The sequence below is a fragment of the Stenella coeruleoalba genome (assembly GCF_951394435.1).
Source record: "Stenella coeruleoalba genome assembly, chromosome: 7".
In the NCBI taxonomy this organism is placed as follows: domain Eukaryota; kingdom Metazoa; phylum Chordata; class Mammalia; order Artiodactyla; family Delphinidae; genus Stenella; species Stenella coeruleoalba.
In genome coordinates, this window is record NC_137153.1 from 42,706,947 (window position 1) to 42,725,360 (window position 18,414).

The following is an 18,414-nucleotide window of genomic DNA, read 5'->3' on the forward strand; positions in this document are numbered from 1 at the left end:
ATTTTTCTATATATGTGGCCCAGTTTTGATTTTACTCCCAGTATTTTCTCTTGATGGGAACCTTAGCTGGTTAGTTTCAGTAGTTTATGATGGTAACTACCCCAGCCTATTTAAACCTTTCTGCAATCCTCACACATAGTTTGCTCTTGGAGTTGTCAAAACCCTATAGTGCCAGGTGCTGTGCTCAAATTGGCCCACCTTACTTTCCAGTAAGTGCCTCTTGGCTACTTGGGGTTTTCCTGTTCTTAGGCCAGTCAAACACCCCAGTGCTGGCCTCTGCCACAATTATTACCATGCAGATCTTGTATCTGTTGTTTTTTCTTTTCCTCTTTGTATTTTGAGGTTTGTAAGGGATACCTTGTCACCTAGTTTTATCCTGTGTCGTTGTTGTCCACAGGATTTTAGGTTTGCTATAAAGTTAGAACAAAGATGTTTCTTTATACAAACATAATTCCACTATCAAATTTCTTAAATGTATCATTGTTACAGTGTTCTTTCTCTACAGTTAATATTCCGGTTTTGTCAATGTGGAACTTTCATTTATTCCAGTAATGTCAGTTACTCCAGTAATGTCCTTTATAGCACGTTTCCTTCTTCCAGTATAGCATCATCACATCCCCTTTGCTTGACATGCTTTTTTAGTCTTCATTAATCTGGAACTGTTCTTAACCTTTCTTGGTCTTCTGAAATAATAGCAATTTTGAAGAAGGCCAATTACTGTAAAAAATGTTCAATTTGAATTTGTGTTTTGATGTTTCCTTCTGATGAGATTCAGGTTATAGATCTCAAGAATGCTGTTTAACTGACATTGAGTATTTCTGAGTACCATATGTAGAGTCACGTGATGTCTCTCTGCCCCTCCCTGAGGATGTTAATTTTGATCACTGAGTCCAGATTTTCCCATTTCCCCTAATTTGTTGTTTACTAGATTTCTGCCAGCAACTAAAAAATAATCTTTGTGGAGACACTTTGAGACCATGTGTAAATAACCTCTTCCTCATCAAGCTTTCCCCTTTAGAATCAGCATTCGTTGATGATTCTTGTTTGAAATAGGCTTTACTGTGATGGTTGCAAAATGAAGATGTTTTCGGCTCTACTACTCCCTCTTATAGTCTTTTTATCATTGCCATATTAGTAAGTGTATTTTTATTTTTTAAAAATTTATTTATGTATTTATTTTTGGCTGTGTTGGTTCTTTGTTGCTGTGCACGGGCTTTCTCTAGTTGCAGCAAGCAGGGGCTACTCTTCGTTGTGGTGCGCGGGTTTCTCATCGCGGTGGCTTCTCTTGTTGGGGAGCATGGGCTCTAGGCGCACCAGCTTCAGTAGCTGTGGCATGTGGGCTCAGTAGTTGTGGCTTGCGGGCTCTAGAGTGCAGGCTTGGTAGTTGTGGCGCACGGGCTTAGTTGCTCCGCGGCATGTGGGATCTTCCCGGACCAGGACTTGAACCCATGTCCCCTGCATTGGCAGGCGGATTCTTAATCACTGCGCCACCAGGGAAGTCCCAGTAAGTGTATTTTTAAAAGATTACTCTAATGATCTAAGAAGTAAAAATCAAACCAAATAGAGATCATTTTTAATTGGTTAAATTTGCATTTTTTTAGACTGGAGTTTGAGGAAGCAGGCTCTTTTACACTGTTAATTGAGTATAAAGTTTTGCAGCCTTTGTGAAGAGCATTTTTGAGCAGATGGTATGAAACTACTTTTAACATTTTTCTATATACTTCTTTGACCTAGTAGTTTCACATCTTTGTATTTATTCTAAGAAAGCTATCCTGGATGTATTAGGTGTAACAATGGCTCCCTGTAGTGTTTGGGTAGTAATGAAGAATTCAGAGTAAGTAAAATGCAAGACCTATCCTGTAGACTTGTATGCAGCTAATAAGCATTATGATATAGGTATTTACAATTGATTATGTATTCCTACAAAGTAGTGTGATTAGTATTTTGTTTTTGATATAAGAGAAAAATATGTAAGTACCAAATAAATAGTTTTTGGTATTAGATAGTTACCTTATGGGTCACTGTTATTTTCTTGTGGGCTTTGTGAAAATTTTGTAATTTAAGGAAATTTAATGGTAAGTGATGAACATTCATATTGCTTGGGTTGCAGCAGGGCTCAATGAATATGTGTTGAGGTACAATTTCTAGATTTGAAATTCAGAGTAGAAGTGATTGCTATCAGGAAAAATGGGCAAAAATTAATCATGCAGGGTTTTGGCACTAAGGGCCACATTGGTTTACTTTTTTTCTTTTTAGTTTATTATTTTTTAATTTTTAAATTATTTTTTATTTTTATTGAAGTATAGTTGATTTACAATGTTGTGTTAATTACTGCTGTACAGCAGAGTGATTCAGTTTTTATATATATATATATATAGTTTTTTTATCCCAGTGGCTTACTTTCATAAAAGGTTGCCACTACCCAAAGCTCAAATGTATAACGTGGAAGTGCCGTCTTCCAGAACTCACCTTCCCCTTTGGTTTTCCTTTTTACTTCATTCAGTTATTTCATACCTTGGTCCCTTTGGCTGCTGCATTGGGACTTCTCACTTGAGGGTGTGTGTAAAAAAGGCCCTTATATATACTGGTTAGGATTGAGGTAAAATTTGCCGTGTGTGTAGAAACTGTACAAACATCTTTCTGGGTGTAATGTAACACTACAACTGAGGTCACACCAGGCATAGGTTGGGATGAAAGGATTGGCCATTGGATTGGAGGGAACAGACCAAAGGTAGTGGGAGCTTGTATAATCAACGAACAACATGGACTGGAAAGCTCTTGTGAGAAGCGTTTTTACATTGTAAAAAACACTAACAACCTCTCCCCCTCCACCCCCATTGAGATTATTATGAATCTATATTAAAAGCAAAGGTGAAAAGTTGTTTGTTGGGACTTCCTTGGTGGCACAGTGGTTAAGAATCAGCCTGCCAATGCAGGGGACACGGGTTCGAGCCCTGGTCCGAGAAGATCCCACATGCTGCAGAGCAACTAAACCCGTGCGCCACAACTACTGAACCTGCGCTCTAGAGCCCGTAAGCCACGACTACTGAGCTTGCGTGCCACAACTACTGAAGCCCACACGCCTAGAGCTCGTGCTCCGCAACAAGAGAAGCCACCGCAATGAGAAGCATGCACACTGCAAAGAAGAATAGCCCCTGCTCTGCGCAACTAGAGAAAGCCTGCACACAGCAATGAAGACCCAATGCAGCCGTACATACATACATACATACATACATAAATATATTTTTAAAAAGTTGTTTATTATTAGCACTTGGTGGGTCTCCCCTCCCCCCCAAGCTCATTCAGTAATTTAAATGATTTAACTTTAAAAATATTTATGTTGGGAGTTAGTAAAGATTTTAGCTAGCAATGGTTGGTATGTTACTATTAACTGATGCACAAGAGTTACCTTTTTCAAATTTCTTATTTTTTATTATTTCTTTGGCTGTGCCACATGGCTTGTGGGATCTTAGTTCCCTGACCAGGGACAGAACCCACACCCTTGGCAGTGAAAACACGGAGTTGTAACCACTGAACTGCCAGGGAATTCCCCAAAGTTTCCTCATTTAAAAAATATCTTTCTGGGCTTCCCTGGTGGTGCAGTGGTTAAGAATCTGCATGCCAATGCAGGGGACACGGGTTCGAGCCCTGGTCCGGGAAGATCCCACATGCCACGGAGCAACTAAGCCTGTGCGCCACAACTACTGAGCCTGTGCTCTAGAGCCCGCGAGCCACAACTACCAAAGCACGCACGCCTAGAGCCTGTGCTCCGCAACAAGAGAAGCCACGGCAATAAGAAGCCCGCACACCGCAACAAGAGTAGTCCCCGCTCACCACAACTAGAGAAAAGCCCGCGCACCGCAGCAAAGACCCAACGCAGCCATAAATAAATAAATAAAAAAAACCTTTCTAATTTTTAATTGCCAGAAATACTACAAAAGGAAACCTCAAAAATTCGGTAATTTGAATTTTTTTTTAAGAAGGATTTTGAGTGAAAAAAGCAACTGGAAAAGAGTTTTCTACATAGTTGACTAAGCGTTTGAAAGTTGCTTCCTTAAAATTCTGTTAAATTAAAACCATTTTAAAATTGTGGTTAAAAATAAAAATGTAACTTAAAAAATAATTTTTATTTAGATAAATACAGCCTTTTCCCTTCCGAACTGACCTTTTTTGAGTTGATAGCAGAGGTTTTTTGCTTTTTGACAGCAAGGTTGTGTCTAAGCCTGTATCCTGGCGGTTGTTTCCACTGCTTCCTGTTCTTCCACTTTCTGTTATGCTGTAACTTCATCTGCCCAGGGGAAAGAAAATTCAAAAAAGAAAATTCAAATGAGTCACAAGGCTAATGAAGATGAACAGGACTTCAGGTCTTTTGGTCAAAGGACTGGGACCTTTATGCTATTTAATTTGATGCTTATTTACCTTTTGGGAATACACTGTAGACATTTAAGAGGTCTAAATTCAGAGTCCTTTTTTTTAGTCAGTCAGTATTTCTGTTACCACAGTGATAGAGAGTTTTTATCTGTTTATACCAGATTTTGGCATCTAACTTGTATTTTTGGTGCTCCAATCTTGAACAGTTGTATGTGCTTTTCCAGGCAACAGCTGAACAGATGCGTCTTGCTCAAGTGATCTTTGATAAAAATGATTCAGAGTTTGAAGCTAAAGTTAAACAGGTATGTTTCTGGCAAAGGATACTGTCATTTTTGTAATCTATTCTTACTGTGCTTAAAAAGATAATTTCACTAGAGATTCTTATTTTAAATTATGCTTCTTGCTTAGTTGTAAATAATTGGATTTTGAACTTGTGATTCAAAATCAAAATACCTGTATTGGTGGCTAGAGCGAAGGAGTTTTGGCAGTAGAACCTTTCTGAGTTACTAGTGTTACATGTGAACAATGAGCATTTGTGAAAGTACAGTGGCATTGTATATACCTGTGCATAGAAAGTATATTTAGTATATGGCAGGTTCTCAGAAAATTTTGTTCAGTGTTACAGAAGAGCTGATTTGCCTTTTCACATATTGTGGTGGTCCCAAACGTAGATTGGAAAAGTTATAAAATTAAATTTTAGGGTGATGTCTTCACTTAGAACTTCACTGATATAATATTATTTTAATTGCACATTCTTCTTTCCTGATAAGACTTCTTTTCCCTTCAAGAGTCTAGAAACAAAGCAATAACCTTTGCCTTGGTAGAGGTCTACCAGTAATTCCTTGGAGTGAAAGTCCCTTGGTGAACTCTTTATTTTAGCCCTTTAGTATGTAAACTCTTTCTTCTTACTTATAGTTGCTGTCATTAGACTTAATGGTGATATTTTTGGAAAGCCACAAAAATTATTTATTAAAAATCATAGAACTTATTCGCTGGAATGAGATTTATGAATTGTTTGAGACATACTTCTACATATTATATCGCCTTTTATCTGAGTAGCATAGCAGATACACAAAAAAGAGCCCTGGTAGAGGAGTTCAGAGCTTTAAGTTTTTTTTTTTTTTTTTTTGTGGTACGCGGGCCTCTCACTGTTGTGGCCTCTCCCGTTGCGGAGCACAGGCTCCGGACGCGCAGGCTCAGCGGCCATGGCTCACGGGCCCAGCCGCTCCGCGGCATGTGGGATCTTCCCAGACCGGGGCACGAACCCACGTCCCCTGCATTGGCAGGTGGACTCTCAACCACTGCACCACCAGGGAAGCCCCAGAGCTTTAAGTTTTAACGATGATTCTCTCTCTTACTAATCCAATCACTGGGGGAGTTTTGAAGGTTACTATAAATCTTTTTTTTTTTTAATAAATATTATTTATTAATTTATTTGGCTGCATTGGGTCTTGCTTGTTGTGCGTGGGCTTTCTCTAGTTGCAGCGAGTGGGGGCTATCCTTTGTTGTGATGCCTGGTCTTCTCATTGCGGTGGCTTCTCTTGTTGCGGAGCACAGGCTCTAGGTGCGTGAGCTTCAGTAGTTGTGGCATGCAGGCTCAGTAGTTGTGGCTTGTGGGCTTAGTTGTTCCATGGCATGTGGGATCTTCCAGGACCAGGGCTCGAACCTGTGTCCCCTGCATTGGCAGGTGGATTCTTAACCACTGCGCCGCCAGGGAAGTCCCTGCTGTGCATCTTAACAACTGCATGTGACGGGTATTGACCTACTATAGATCGTTGATAAAAATCTGACCTTATTAGTAGACATCCAAAGACTGAAGCATGGGAAAGCTGTAGAATGTATAGAACCTTGCTGGGTAACACAGGGAGGAAATCAGATGGAATGATGTGGTGTAAAGAGCTGTATTTATGAGACCAGGAGACCTGGCTTCCCGAAAGGCTAATTGTTTTGTGACCACAGAGAAATCGCTTCAGATGTTGGGGGTCAAACTGTTTTGAACTGCAGCTGATACATACTAAAATAGTTAAAGATACTTAAAACACAGCAGATATTTAAATCATACATTTGTTCACTGATAACTGAGAAACCTATATTGTGCCTAATCTGTGATTGTTCCTTGTGTTGAAAATATTAAGTAGCTTAATTATCCCTTGTTAAAGGGAATGCACCAAGGAGATTTCTTTGATTTCAAACATAGCACCCTGTTGAGGCTACTTGAGAAAATAGTATGTCCAGGAGTGAGTTTTGTGATAGCTGCCAAATTCTAATTTTTTTCTTATTTATTTATTTATACAGCAGGTTCTTATTAGTTACACGTTTTATACATATTAGTGTATATATATGTCAATCCCAATCTCCCAGTTCATCCCACCACTATTAGCCCCGCTTTCCCCCTTTGGTGTCCATACGTTTGTTCTCTACATCTGTGTCACTGTTTCTGCCTTGCAAACCAGGTCATCTGTACCGTTTTTCTAGATTCCACATATATGCATTAATATACGATATTTGTTTTTCTCTTTCTGACTTACTTCACTCTGTATGACAGTCTCTAGGTCCATCCACCTCATGACAAATATCTCAATTTCGTTTCTTTTTATGGCTGAGTAATATTCCATTGTATATATGTACCACATCTTTTTTATCCATTTGTCTGTCAATGAGCATTTAGGTTGCTTCCATGAGCTGGCTCTTGTAAATAGTGATGCAGTGAACATTGGGGTGCATATGTCTTTTTGAATTATGGTTTTCTCTGGGTATGTGGCCAGTAGTGGGATTGCTGGGTCATATGGTAATTCTATTTTTAGTTCTTTAAGGAACCTCCATACTGTTCTCCATAGTGGCTGTATCAATTTACATTTCCACCAACAGTGCAAGAGGGTTCACTTTTCTCCACACCCTCTCCAGCATTTGTTGTTTGTAGATTTTCTCAAGATGCCCATTCTAACTGGTTTGAGGTGATACCTCATTGTAGTTTTGACTTGCATTTCTCTAATAATTAGTGATGTTGAGCAGCTTTTCATGTGCCTCTTGGCCATCTGTATGTCTTCTTTGGAGAAATGTCTATTTAGGTCTTCTGCCCATTTTTGGATTGGGTTGTTTGTTTTTTCAATATTGAGCTGCATGAGCTGTTTATATATTTTGGAGATTAATCCTTTGTCCGTTGATTCATTTGCAAATATTTTCTCCCATTCTGAGGGTTGTCTTTTCGTCTTGTTTATGGTTTCCTTTGCTGTGCAAAATCTTTTAAGTTTCATTAGGTCCCATTGTTTATTTTTGTTTTTATTTCCATTACTCTAGGAGGTGGATCAAAAAAGATCTTGCTGTGATTTATGTCAAAGAGTGTTCTTCCTATGTTTTCCTCTAAGAGTTTTATAGTGTCCAGTCTTACGTTTAGGTCTTTAATCCATTTTGAGTTTATTTTTGTGTATGATGTTAGGAAGTGTTCTAATTTCATTCTTTAACATGTAGCCGTCTGGTTTTCCCAGCAGCACTTATTGAAGAGGCTACCTTTTCTCCATTGTATATGCTTGCCTCCTTTGTCAAAGATAAGATGACCATATGTGCGTGGGTTTATCTCTGGGCTTTCTATCCTGTTCCATTGATCTATATTTCTGTTTTTGTGCCATTACCATACTGTCTTGATTACTGTAGCTTTGTAGTATAGTCTGAAGTCAGGGAGCCTGATTCCTCTATCTCTGTTTTTCTTTCTTAAGGTTGCTTCGGCTGTTCAGGGTCTTTTGTGTCTCCATACAAATTTTAAGATTTTTTGTTGTAGTTCTGTAAAAAATACCATTGGTAATTTGATAGGGATTTCATTGAATCTGTAGATTGCTTTGCCAAATTCTAATTGTGAGACTTTAGGGTGTTAAAAATTATTTTATATGTGCAGTGTTCTAATCCAAGCAGTGATAGCCCATGTATGGAACATTGATGGAGTCAACTGGACTGTTGGACAGTGCAAACAGTTGGACTGGATGTTCAGCTAATTGTGGCCACATACTCATGCTTGGTCTTTGGGAAACATATAGTTCCACTTAATATTTGAGTAACTCAGAAATATGGGAGTCCCAGGCCATTGAACTAGTTTGAGCAGTCACATAGCTCATCCTGAGTATTCTGAGAATGTTGGTATGTATGTGCTGCCGATTAAGAATTGATACTTTGTCAGCTTGGAGGAGGGTTGATTTATAGCTTGACTTTACCAGTATTGGTCGAAAGACATGGAGTAGCCCCCAAAAACAGGTAAACCTGATCTTGGATTGTAATCTCAGAGTGTTGAAAAGGCCATCTTCATGTGGAAGGATTGCATAATCTCTGTCTTTATATAGTAGAATCTTAGGATTAATATCAAGTGCCATTCTTCTGTTTCCCTAATCATTGCCTTATAATTCCAACAGCTTATGGAAGTGACAGGAAAAAATCAGGATGAATGCATAGTGGCTTTGCATGACTGTAATGGAGATGTCAACAAAGCTATCAATATATTGCTGGAAGGGAATTCAGACACGGTAAGTATTATTAATTGATTTGCAATGCTAAGATTTCTCTCCAGTTCCATATTAGATTTTCAACTTCACCTTATGCGGGGGTGGTGGTAGAGGGGGATTATGGGTGCCATTACATATATGTTTTGAGTCCAGAAAGAACACTAACCTGAAATGACTGTTTTTGTTATGTATGTTTTCTTCATGAAGTTGTAGAATCCGAAGACTTGAAAGAGAACTTGGTCATCTACTGCAGCCTTACACAGTTGCCAAAATTATCTGGGCCTGTGGACATTTTCACCACCTGAAAAACTTCTCTTGGCTCCACAGCTCATGTTTCTTCATCTCAATTGTCACCTTTTACCACTCCTTATATCTCTAGACTAACAGAAAACCAGGATTTGCTGGTATCTCTATTTGCTTATGTGTGAATATTCTACAGACACATTTTCATGACAATCTGACAGATATATAAAATAAGAAAAAAAAATTTTTTAAGCTTAATCAATTTTGAGGAATGCACATGCACACTAAAGCTCCTCCCTTTTATTTTAGGAAGGATGCAGCTAAAGCCACACCAGAGGCAGGTGTCGGCCCTAATCTTTTGATTTCTACATGGAAATTACACAGTATTTCATTTGTATTTTTTCATTGAGGAAACCAGTTCAGAGCAGATTAAAACAAATAATGATTCACCTAAGTGGGGTATAAAGATGAACACATCAAAAAAGTGCCTTCCTTATCATTGTTTGGGTTTAATCGAGTTCTCGTTTTTAGGGGCAGGCTTTTTTAGGCACAGGCTGTATTAAAATGAACTACTGTGACAAGCTCAAAACTGAAATGAGTATATTTTTATTTAATAGGAAACAAGCAGAATAAAATTTGTAATTATAAAAATTAATGATAATTGGGAAAATATTTTGTTATTTGAGTATATAGCAGTATTTGTGCGTAAAATTCTATGCAAGATTACACTGGTCCAGCATGATGAACTACCAAATATGTGAGTTTGTTGGGAAAATATATCATGTTAAGCGAGGAAATAAAATTTTGAAGAGTTTTTGTTTGCTGACACTTGCGCATGTATTTGCTGGGTTTTATAAACTATGGGGGATGTTCACCTCATTGCTAATGGATGCAGTGTAGAATAGTTCTCCCTTATTTTTAAAATGAACTGAAGGGCTTAACTGCTTTCTTATTAAAAAAAAAATCACTGTGAATAAATGAAATATTTCCAAATCATTAATTGGAGGGCATATTTTCTTTTATATGGTAGAGATAGGCTTGAATACTGTTTTCCTGTTGCCTTTCCTTTAGCTCCCGCAGATTCATCACTCCTTTTCTTTGGTGGCTGGGTGAATCTTTTAAGTTTTACATGATCAGCCAGTTCTATCTCAATACTTTCAGCTTCCTCTCCTCATTTGGGACTGAACCTAAAGGAGGTGGTTCTAGGCTGAAAGTTACATAAAGATCTCTTTGGTTACCTCTTTTTTTTTTTTTAATTAATTAATTTATTTATTTTTGGCTGCATTGGGTCTTTGTTGCTGTATGCGGACTCTTCTCTAGTAGCAGCGAGCAGGGTCTACTCTTCGTTGGCGGTGCACAGGCTTCTCATTGCGGTGGCTTCTTGTCACAGAGCATGGGCTCTAGGAGCATGGACTTCAGTAGTTGTGGCACGCAGGCTCAGTAGTTGTGGCTTACTGACTCTAGAGTACAGTCTCAGTAGTTGTGGCACACGGGCTTAGTTGCTCCGCGGCATGTGGGATCTTCCAGGACAAGGGCTGGAACATGTGTCTCCTGCATTGGCAGGCAGATTCTTAACCACTGTGCCACCAGGGAAGCCCTTTGGTTACCTCTTGAACCTAGAAGTCACACGGTTGGGGCTAGATCTGGCATGTTGTTTTCTTAAAAGGTGAGAAACTAGCAAATTAGGGCCTGAATACAGACACAAAAGGCATTTGCCTGTTTGGAGATGAGAAGGCTATAGGGAAAATGGAGAGGCAGAGGGGAAGTCCTTTGAAACCCTGGTTTGTTTAGGATTACTCCATGGTCCATCTTTTCTTTCATCCTGTTTGCCTTCTTACCTTGTTGTTGTCTGCAGTAGCCATGGCTACTACTGAGGTAGGTGGGGATGGCATAGAGTGGGAGCTTGGGGAAATAACATTTACTTTATGCTTATCAGCATAGGAAAAGGCTCTGTGGTGGGACAACATATAGTATGTTGTCAGTTCAACTGGTTGCTGTAATCTTTTGTGCTCTCTGTAGCAACAGGAACCTAACGAGATTTGCTGTCGTTATCATCAGAGTACAGTACGTTTATGGAGAAGAATTAAAATGGTAGGCATGCAAGCTGTAAGGCATGCGTAATTAGGTCTGAAAGATAAATGCACACACTCTTGATGATTGTCCACACTTTGAGTGGTAACTCTGAATAAATGCTCTTATTTTCGATAGACTTCATGGGAGACTGTAGGAGGGAAGAAGAAGAATTTTGGAAAAGAAAGTTCAGAAAACAAAGAGAATAGAGAGAAGAGAAGTGAGAGAGAAGTGAGCCGTGGACGCGGAAGCAACAACCGGAAAGTAAGAGGTGGCAATCGTGGGAGAGACTGTAAGTACAGACCTTTCTCCTCACCTTTGGTTTTATGAAAATTTTCGTGCATGTTGAAAAGCTGATAGAATGATCCAATGAATGCCTATAAATCCACTTCAGTGCCATATTTGTTAGTATAGTTAACAGTTAGTAATGAGCTACAACTGAGTAGTTTATTAGCACCCTAACTGATACAATTTCATATTAGCACTGACCTGGGCTGTAGGTATTTGTGTTGTGTCTTAAGACTGCCTTCTGTTATGAATCAAGTGCATCGTCTAATTTTAAAGAAGATTTTTTTGTTGGCTGGTAGCTAAAGCTGTTTATTCTTCCCCACTTATGGATACTCATGATATATGCAAGGTTTAGATTAAGAGGAAAGTTGTTGAATAGGAAAGGTTTTTCTCAGTTCTCTCCATTTGACTCAGGTTTTGGCATCATTCACCCAAAACAACACTACCTCCTATGCAAACGTACCAAAGTGGCTAAATGATGATAAATATTTAACATGTTCCTTCATAGACTTTTGCTAGTTTATTTATACCACAGATGTTTATTGAGTATCTACAGTGTAGTGGATAGTCTTCAAGTCATACAGCAATGAAGAAAACAGAAATCTTTGCCCTTCTAAAACATCTTTTAAGGGAGGTAGAGTGAGATGTAACAATAAAAAAGAGAAGTAACATTTCATATTGATATTGTAATATTTTAATGGCATTATGTAGAAAATTATGCTCTGGGGAAAAACAAAGGCAGAGAGATGGGAATTATAGGTACGGGTTTGACAAATTTAAAGACAGTGACCAAGGAAGGCCTCACTGACAACTCACATACTTAAGCCATAAAAGAGATGAGGGGAGCAAGCTGTGCCAATATTGTTCATAAAATTTCTGTATTATACAGAGTCATTAATGCCAATATAGAAATAAGGAGAAGAAAAGACTGTGTTGGCATCTTCTGGACAGTAACCTGGAAAAACCTCTCTCTAACAGTGATTTCCCCAAGAATTCAGTGTTTCCTTGGTATTGCAGTTTGCTAATCTGTGCCTTTCCAGGCTTTGAACTTAACCAATGAGCAAATTTTGTTGTGTATGGTTACATAACAAAGGTATTTTTTTTTTTTTGGAAGTAAACTTACTTTACAGGAGGGCACGTCAAAACAGAAAATAAAGGTGGTACATCATTTTAATTTCTTTTTGAATTTTCACCTATGAATTAAGCAGGTTGTGCTGTCATTCAGTTTTTTGAGCCACGCTGGTTTGGTTTTTCTTGTTTTCCAAACCCTTTGGTTAAATTTTAACCTTTTTTTAAAAAACCTTTTTTTGTTGAGGGGTGGAGGGAGTCTTTTTGTCCTTGTCTTTAATAGCTGTAATAGCTGTTAGTTTGATTATGTATAAGGGGTGCTCTTTTTCTTCCTTAGTTAGAGGTGAAGAGAATGGAATTGATTGCAATCAAGGGGACAAGCCTTCAGACCGTGGCAAGAGAGCTCGTGGTAGAGGTAAGACAGAATAAGGCGGACAGAGATGCTTGTGATCGGGAGAAGGAGGCAGGCTGTTCATATACTCAGTACATTAAGCCATGGCAGTGTACTCTGAAAGAATGGTTGATCTGAAATCTTTTGATTCATTTACTGATGCCAATGAATGAAGTGTTTGGATTATGTAATTTTGAGGAAACCTATTGGTTGTTTTCAAATGAGCTGAGAAAGGCCCTTTCTATGAATAATTTAAAACTTGAAACTCTGACCAAAAAGTTATTAATTCTCCTGTGTTGGACTTTACCCATAGTAAAGTGTTTTACCATATGATGCTTTTTTGTTTGTTTGTTTCTAATGTTTATTTATGTATTTATTTGGCTGCATTGGGTCTTAGTTGCAGCACACGGGATCTTCGTTCAGGCATGTAGGATCTTTCGTTGTGGCATGCAGGCTTCTCTCTAGTTGTACTTCTTTTTTTTTTTTTTTGCGGTACGCGGGCCTCTCACCGCTGTGGCCCCTCCCGTTGCGGAGCACATGCTCCGGACGCGCAGGCTCAGCGGCCATGGCTCACGGGCCCAGCCACTCCGCGGCATGTGGGATCTTCCCGGACCGGGGCATGAACCCGTGTCCCCTGCATCGGCAGGCGGACTCTCAACTACTGCGCCACCAGAGAAGCCCATGTATCTATCCTTTTTCAAATTGTTTTCCTGTTTAGGTTATTACTGCATATTAAGCAAAGTTCCCTGTGCTATACAGTAGATCCTTGTTGGTTATCTATTTTAAAGATAGTAGTGTGTACATGCCAATCTCAAACTCAGATTGGGAGTATTCTTGATAAAGTTCTTCATCATGTGCCATGTTAGTTAGTAAAAAAATAACATAATTCTGTGTTCCAGGATGAAACTTCTTGGCTTTTGAAGTTACAATATAATCAAGCCACTCAGCTAACTTTTTTTTTTTAATTTTTATTTTTGGCTGCGTTGGGTTACAATATAAGAAGTTACAATATAATCAAGAAGTTACAATATAATCAAGCCACTCAGCTAACTTTTTTTTTTTTAATTTTTATTTTTGGCTGCGTTGGGTCTTCATTGCTGCACGTGGGCTTTCTCTAGTTGCGGCAAATGGGGGCTACTCTTCGTTGTGGTGCACGGGCTTCTCATTGTGGTGGCTTCTCTTGTTGCGGAGCACGGGCTCTAGGCGCGCAGGCTTCAATAGTTGTGGCACACAGGTGCAGTAGTTGTGGCTCACAGGCTCTAGAGCACAGGCTCAGTAGTTGGGGCACATGGGCTTAGTTGCTCCATGGCATGTGGGATCTTCCTGGACCAGGGCTCAAACCCGTGTCCTCTGCATTGGCAGGTGCATTCTTAACCACTGTGCCACCAGGGAAACTAATTTATGAATATGGCCTATATAATATAACTGAAAGGTTAATTGTTGAGCACCTACTAGGTGCTGACATTCTAGTTTTAATTCTTGAATTTTCTATAATGCCTTCTCGGGTCATGGTACAAAAAGTATTTTACAAAATGCAGTGCTCTAAAATAAGTTGCTGAACAACTAGGTTATTTCCTGTAATTGAATAGTAATATTATTATTATGCCTCTAAATATGGGTCCATGAAAAAAAATCCATGTTTATGACATTGGGGTTACATATCAGTCTTTAACGTAACAACTGATACTTAGGTACCTGTTATATTGTTGAAGATACTGCTGTGCATAAGACATGGTTCCTCACATCCTTAGTGGGGAAGGAGGAGAGACAATCAAGTAAAAGCACTGTTCGACTTACTTAAGAAAATGATTGGTGACGTGATCAACTGCCAATAGGGTTTCCTTTAGATGGACCTAGGGAGGTCTCTGAGGAGATGGTATTTAAAGTGAGGAGGAAGAAAGCCATGTGAAAATCTGGATAGGAACATTCTGTGTAGAAGGATCAGCTTAGCTAGTGCAAACATGAAGAACAACTTAGATTTTTCACAGAATAAAATGTATTCACTGGAATATAAAATATACATATAAGTGCTTAGGGTGCGGTTTTAACATTTTACTTTGAAATAAAAAAGTACAGCAGAATTTTACATAGTGTTTACCCAGAGTCCCCAAGCTTTAATATTTTGCTACATTTGCTATATTTCCTCTCTGTATGTACATATTACTGTTTTTTTCTGAAACCCTTGTGTGTTCATTTCAAACATAATGCCATTTTACCCCTTAATATTTTAGTGTGTAACTCTTATGAAAAAATATATTGCCTTAAAGAGCTACCTTAAAATGATAAAATCACGAAATTACCATCAATACAATGTATAGGCCTTATTCAAAAATTTCCAGTTATCCTGCTAATGTTCTTTATAACAAAAAGCAAATATTCTGGTCCAGGATCCAGTCTGGGATCACACACAGTATTTAGTTCCCATGTCTGTGTAGTGTCCTTCAATCTAGAACAGTTTATCAATCTGGAATAGTCTTTCTTTGTCTTTCATGCCCTTGACACTTTGGAAGTATCTCTTTTGTAGAATGTCCTTGATTAGCAAACTGAGAAGTTTCCTCATGATTAGATTCATGTTACCAGTTTTTGGCCGGAATGCCACAGAATGATATAGCTGTACCTCATGTTAGAGGGTACATGATGCAGATTTATCCCATTGCTAGTGACGTTAACTTTGATTAGTTAAGGAAAGTGGTTTCTGCTAAGTTTCTCCTTTGTAAAGTTACTCCCTCATTCTTTGTAATTAATACATATTTTGGGGGGGGAGTGCTCTGAGACTGTGTAAATAACCGTTTTCCCATCAGACTTTTATTCGCTGGTATTAGAATCCATTAATTGTTTCCTGAAATAATTATTGTGACACATTTATAATCAGACTTATTTGCTAAGGAAAAGCTAATATATGAGATATGAGGATAAGACTCGAAATAAGATCTCTTTCTCACTGAGTCCCTGCGGCATTTGCTGTTGTCATTTGACTCATTTACGCTACTTTGCGATTGGGGAAGACGTATTCCTATCTCTGTGGATAAACCCTGACCCAGGGACAAAGAGGCACAACTTGCCTGAGTCCTAAGTCTCTGAGCCACAAGCCCCAGAGTGCCCTGTTCTCTTTGTGGGCTGTACAGGTCTCTGGGCAGGTGGGCAGCTTGTGGTCAACACAGCAACCATCTTGATCATTGAACTAGCCCTGAAAATCTGGGAACTTTTGTCTGTACAAAAAACTTTAGAACTACTCAGTATCTTAAAGATCATGACCCAGAGTGTGCAGTGATAAATTCAAGAGCCCACAGTTTCTGGTGCATTTGCTGTTATCAAAGCCCTGCTTACAGTCTCCTGGGGGTGAAGGAAAGGGATTGCTTTCTATCTTCTTATTTTTCTTTAGGTTGCACATGTTCAGCCCCAGGGGGGATATCTGTTCTTTAGATTTGCCTTCTCCACTAGAGGTGGTTAGCTGTTCTCTGTGTTTTGGCTTTTTTCAAGGGAAATGGGCAACTTTTCTACTCTGGCTCTCAGTGTTAGACATAAATATTAAACAATTAAAAACTTGAGCAATTATTCAACATAGATGTAGTGCAGAGTCACTAGATAGACCTCTATGAGTAAAGGTTTAGCATTTATCATAACATTGGTTTATTCTTTATGATAATTTACTTTAATGTTGTTTTTCTCAATTATAAGAACCCAGGTCTCTCTTCCGAGCTGTTAGGTGAAAACAGCTATTTGTACCAGATAACAGTATAGGAAAATGTATATACACAGATAACAATGTTACTGGTAGTGTAACTAGCCAGGTGAATAGGAAAGAACAATTTTGTTAGCTTGCTAAAATGTACATGAAGATGGATTTGATTTTTTAAAATCTACTTAAGATAATTGGCTTGTTTGTGTTTCATACTTGGGTGTGGCTACTGCTCTCTGGAGACATGGAGATATTTAGTTGATACTGACTTTTTCCAGGGGACTTGGAGGATTTCTTGAATTTTTGGCCTGAGGATATGTTTTTCTTTTATAAATTCCTTTCTTCTCTTTCATGTACATCTTGCTTTCTGGCTCAAGTATTAGATAATTGTTTAATGATTTTTTAGCAGAATCCTTTTTTAAAAATTGCCCCTATTTTCTTAATACTTAACCACTGTTAAATATTCCTTTTGTCACACAGTTGCCACTGAATGGGTGCACATGAATGCACTTAATCAAGAGCAGTTGTGTTGTTCTCTGTTTTCTTCACTGGTAACAGTGTTTATTATCGCCCTCTAAAATTTCTTGAGATGTAATTTACATACTGTACAATTCACCCATTTACATTGCATAATTCAGTGGTTTTTAGTACATTTTTAGAATTATGCAGCCATCACCATAATCAATTTCAGAACATTTTCATCACCTCAAAAAGAATATCCCATACCCTTTAAGTATCAATTTCCAATTCCTTCATCACTTCCCCCTCCCCCCGCCATCCCAGCAGTAAACAACCGGTAATCTATTTCCTGTGTTTATAGATTCTCCTGTTCTGGACATATGATATGTAAATGGAATCTATCAATATGTGCTCTTTTGTGACTGGCTTCTTTGACCTAGCTTAATGTTTTAAAGATTCATTGATGTTCTACCACATATCAGCACAATGTTGTAGCGTGTATAAATACTTCATTTCTTTTTATAGCCAAATAATATTCCATTGTATGGACATACTAAAGTTTGTTTGCTTTTTTTTTTTTTTTACAGTTAAGTGTTTTATGTCCTGTGAATTCGTTTTCTTACATGATGACTCTCCTCCTCCCACCCTACCACCTCTCTTAACTGTAAGGAGTCTTGCCAAAACTTGGTCATTGAAAGCTTTCTTCTTAGAGTTAAGTTTGTTTTTTTTTAAACCCAAGTTTCCAACCTTCTTTTAGACTTACCTGAAGTCTTACCTTTGCCTTTCGACAGTGTTAAAATAGATAGTAGCCACTAATATGCATTATTAGAATTCTTCCACTTTTTAGGACATTTCCCTCTCTTCCCCTGTCTCTGGGGATAGGGTAGATTTTTGTTAAGACCGTATCTTTTAATAGTTTAACTTGAACTACTGGATAAGTTAACTGTACATGATTAAATATACATTTAGTTATATTAGCATGGCTAACATATCCCTTGGCAACAACCTTTTTCTGCATTTGAGTACTCTTACATACCTCATATAAGTGGAATCATGAAATATTTGTCCTTTTGTGACTGGCTTGTTTCACTTAGCAAAATGTACTCAAGGTTCATCCACATTGTAGCATTTGTCAGAATTTCCTTCCGTTTTTTTTTTTTTATAATTTATTTATTTTATTTTTGGCTGCATTGGGTCTTCGTTGCTGCGTGCGGGCTTTTCTCTGGTTGTGGCGAGCGGGGACTACTCTTTGTTGTGGTGTGTGGGCTTCTCATTGTGGTGGCTTCTCTTATTGCGAAGCACGGGCTCTAGGCGCACGGGCTTCAGTAGTTGTGGCATGCGGACTCAGTAGCTGTGGC

The 18,414-nt window shown here is 38.5% G+C and overlaps 1 protein-coding gene across 12 annotated transcripts in view; it reads left to right on the forward strand.

Moving 5' to 3' along the window:
* Positions 1-18,414, forward strand: part of UBAP2 (ubiquitin associated protein 2) — a 115,786-nt gene that overhangs the window by 50,669 nt on the left and 46,703 nt on the right. For all 12 annotated transcript variants that reach the window (XM_079926150.1, XM_079926145.1, XM_079926155.1 and 9 more), the window contains exons 3-6: positions 4,596-4,673; positions 8,769-8,879; positions 11,310-11,463; positions 12,865-12,942. In XM_079926150.1, the coding sequence (XP_079782276.1) occupies positions 4,596-4,673; positions 8,769-8,879; positions 11,310-11,463; positions 12,865-12,942 (421 nt within the window). The remainder of the gene's footprint in view (positions 1-4,595; positions 4,674-8,768; positions 8,880-11,309; positions 11,464-12,864; positions 12,943-18,414) is intronic.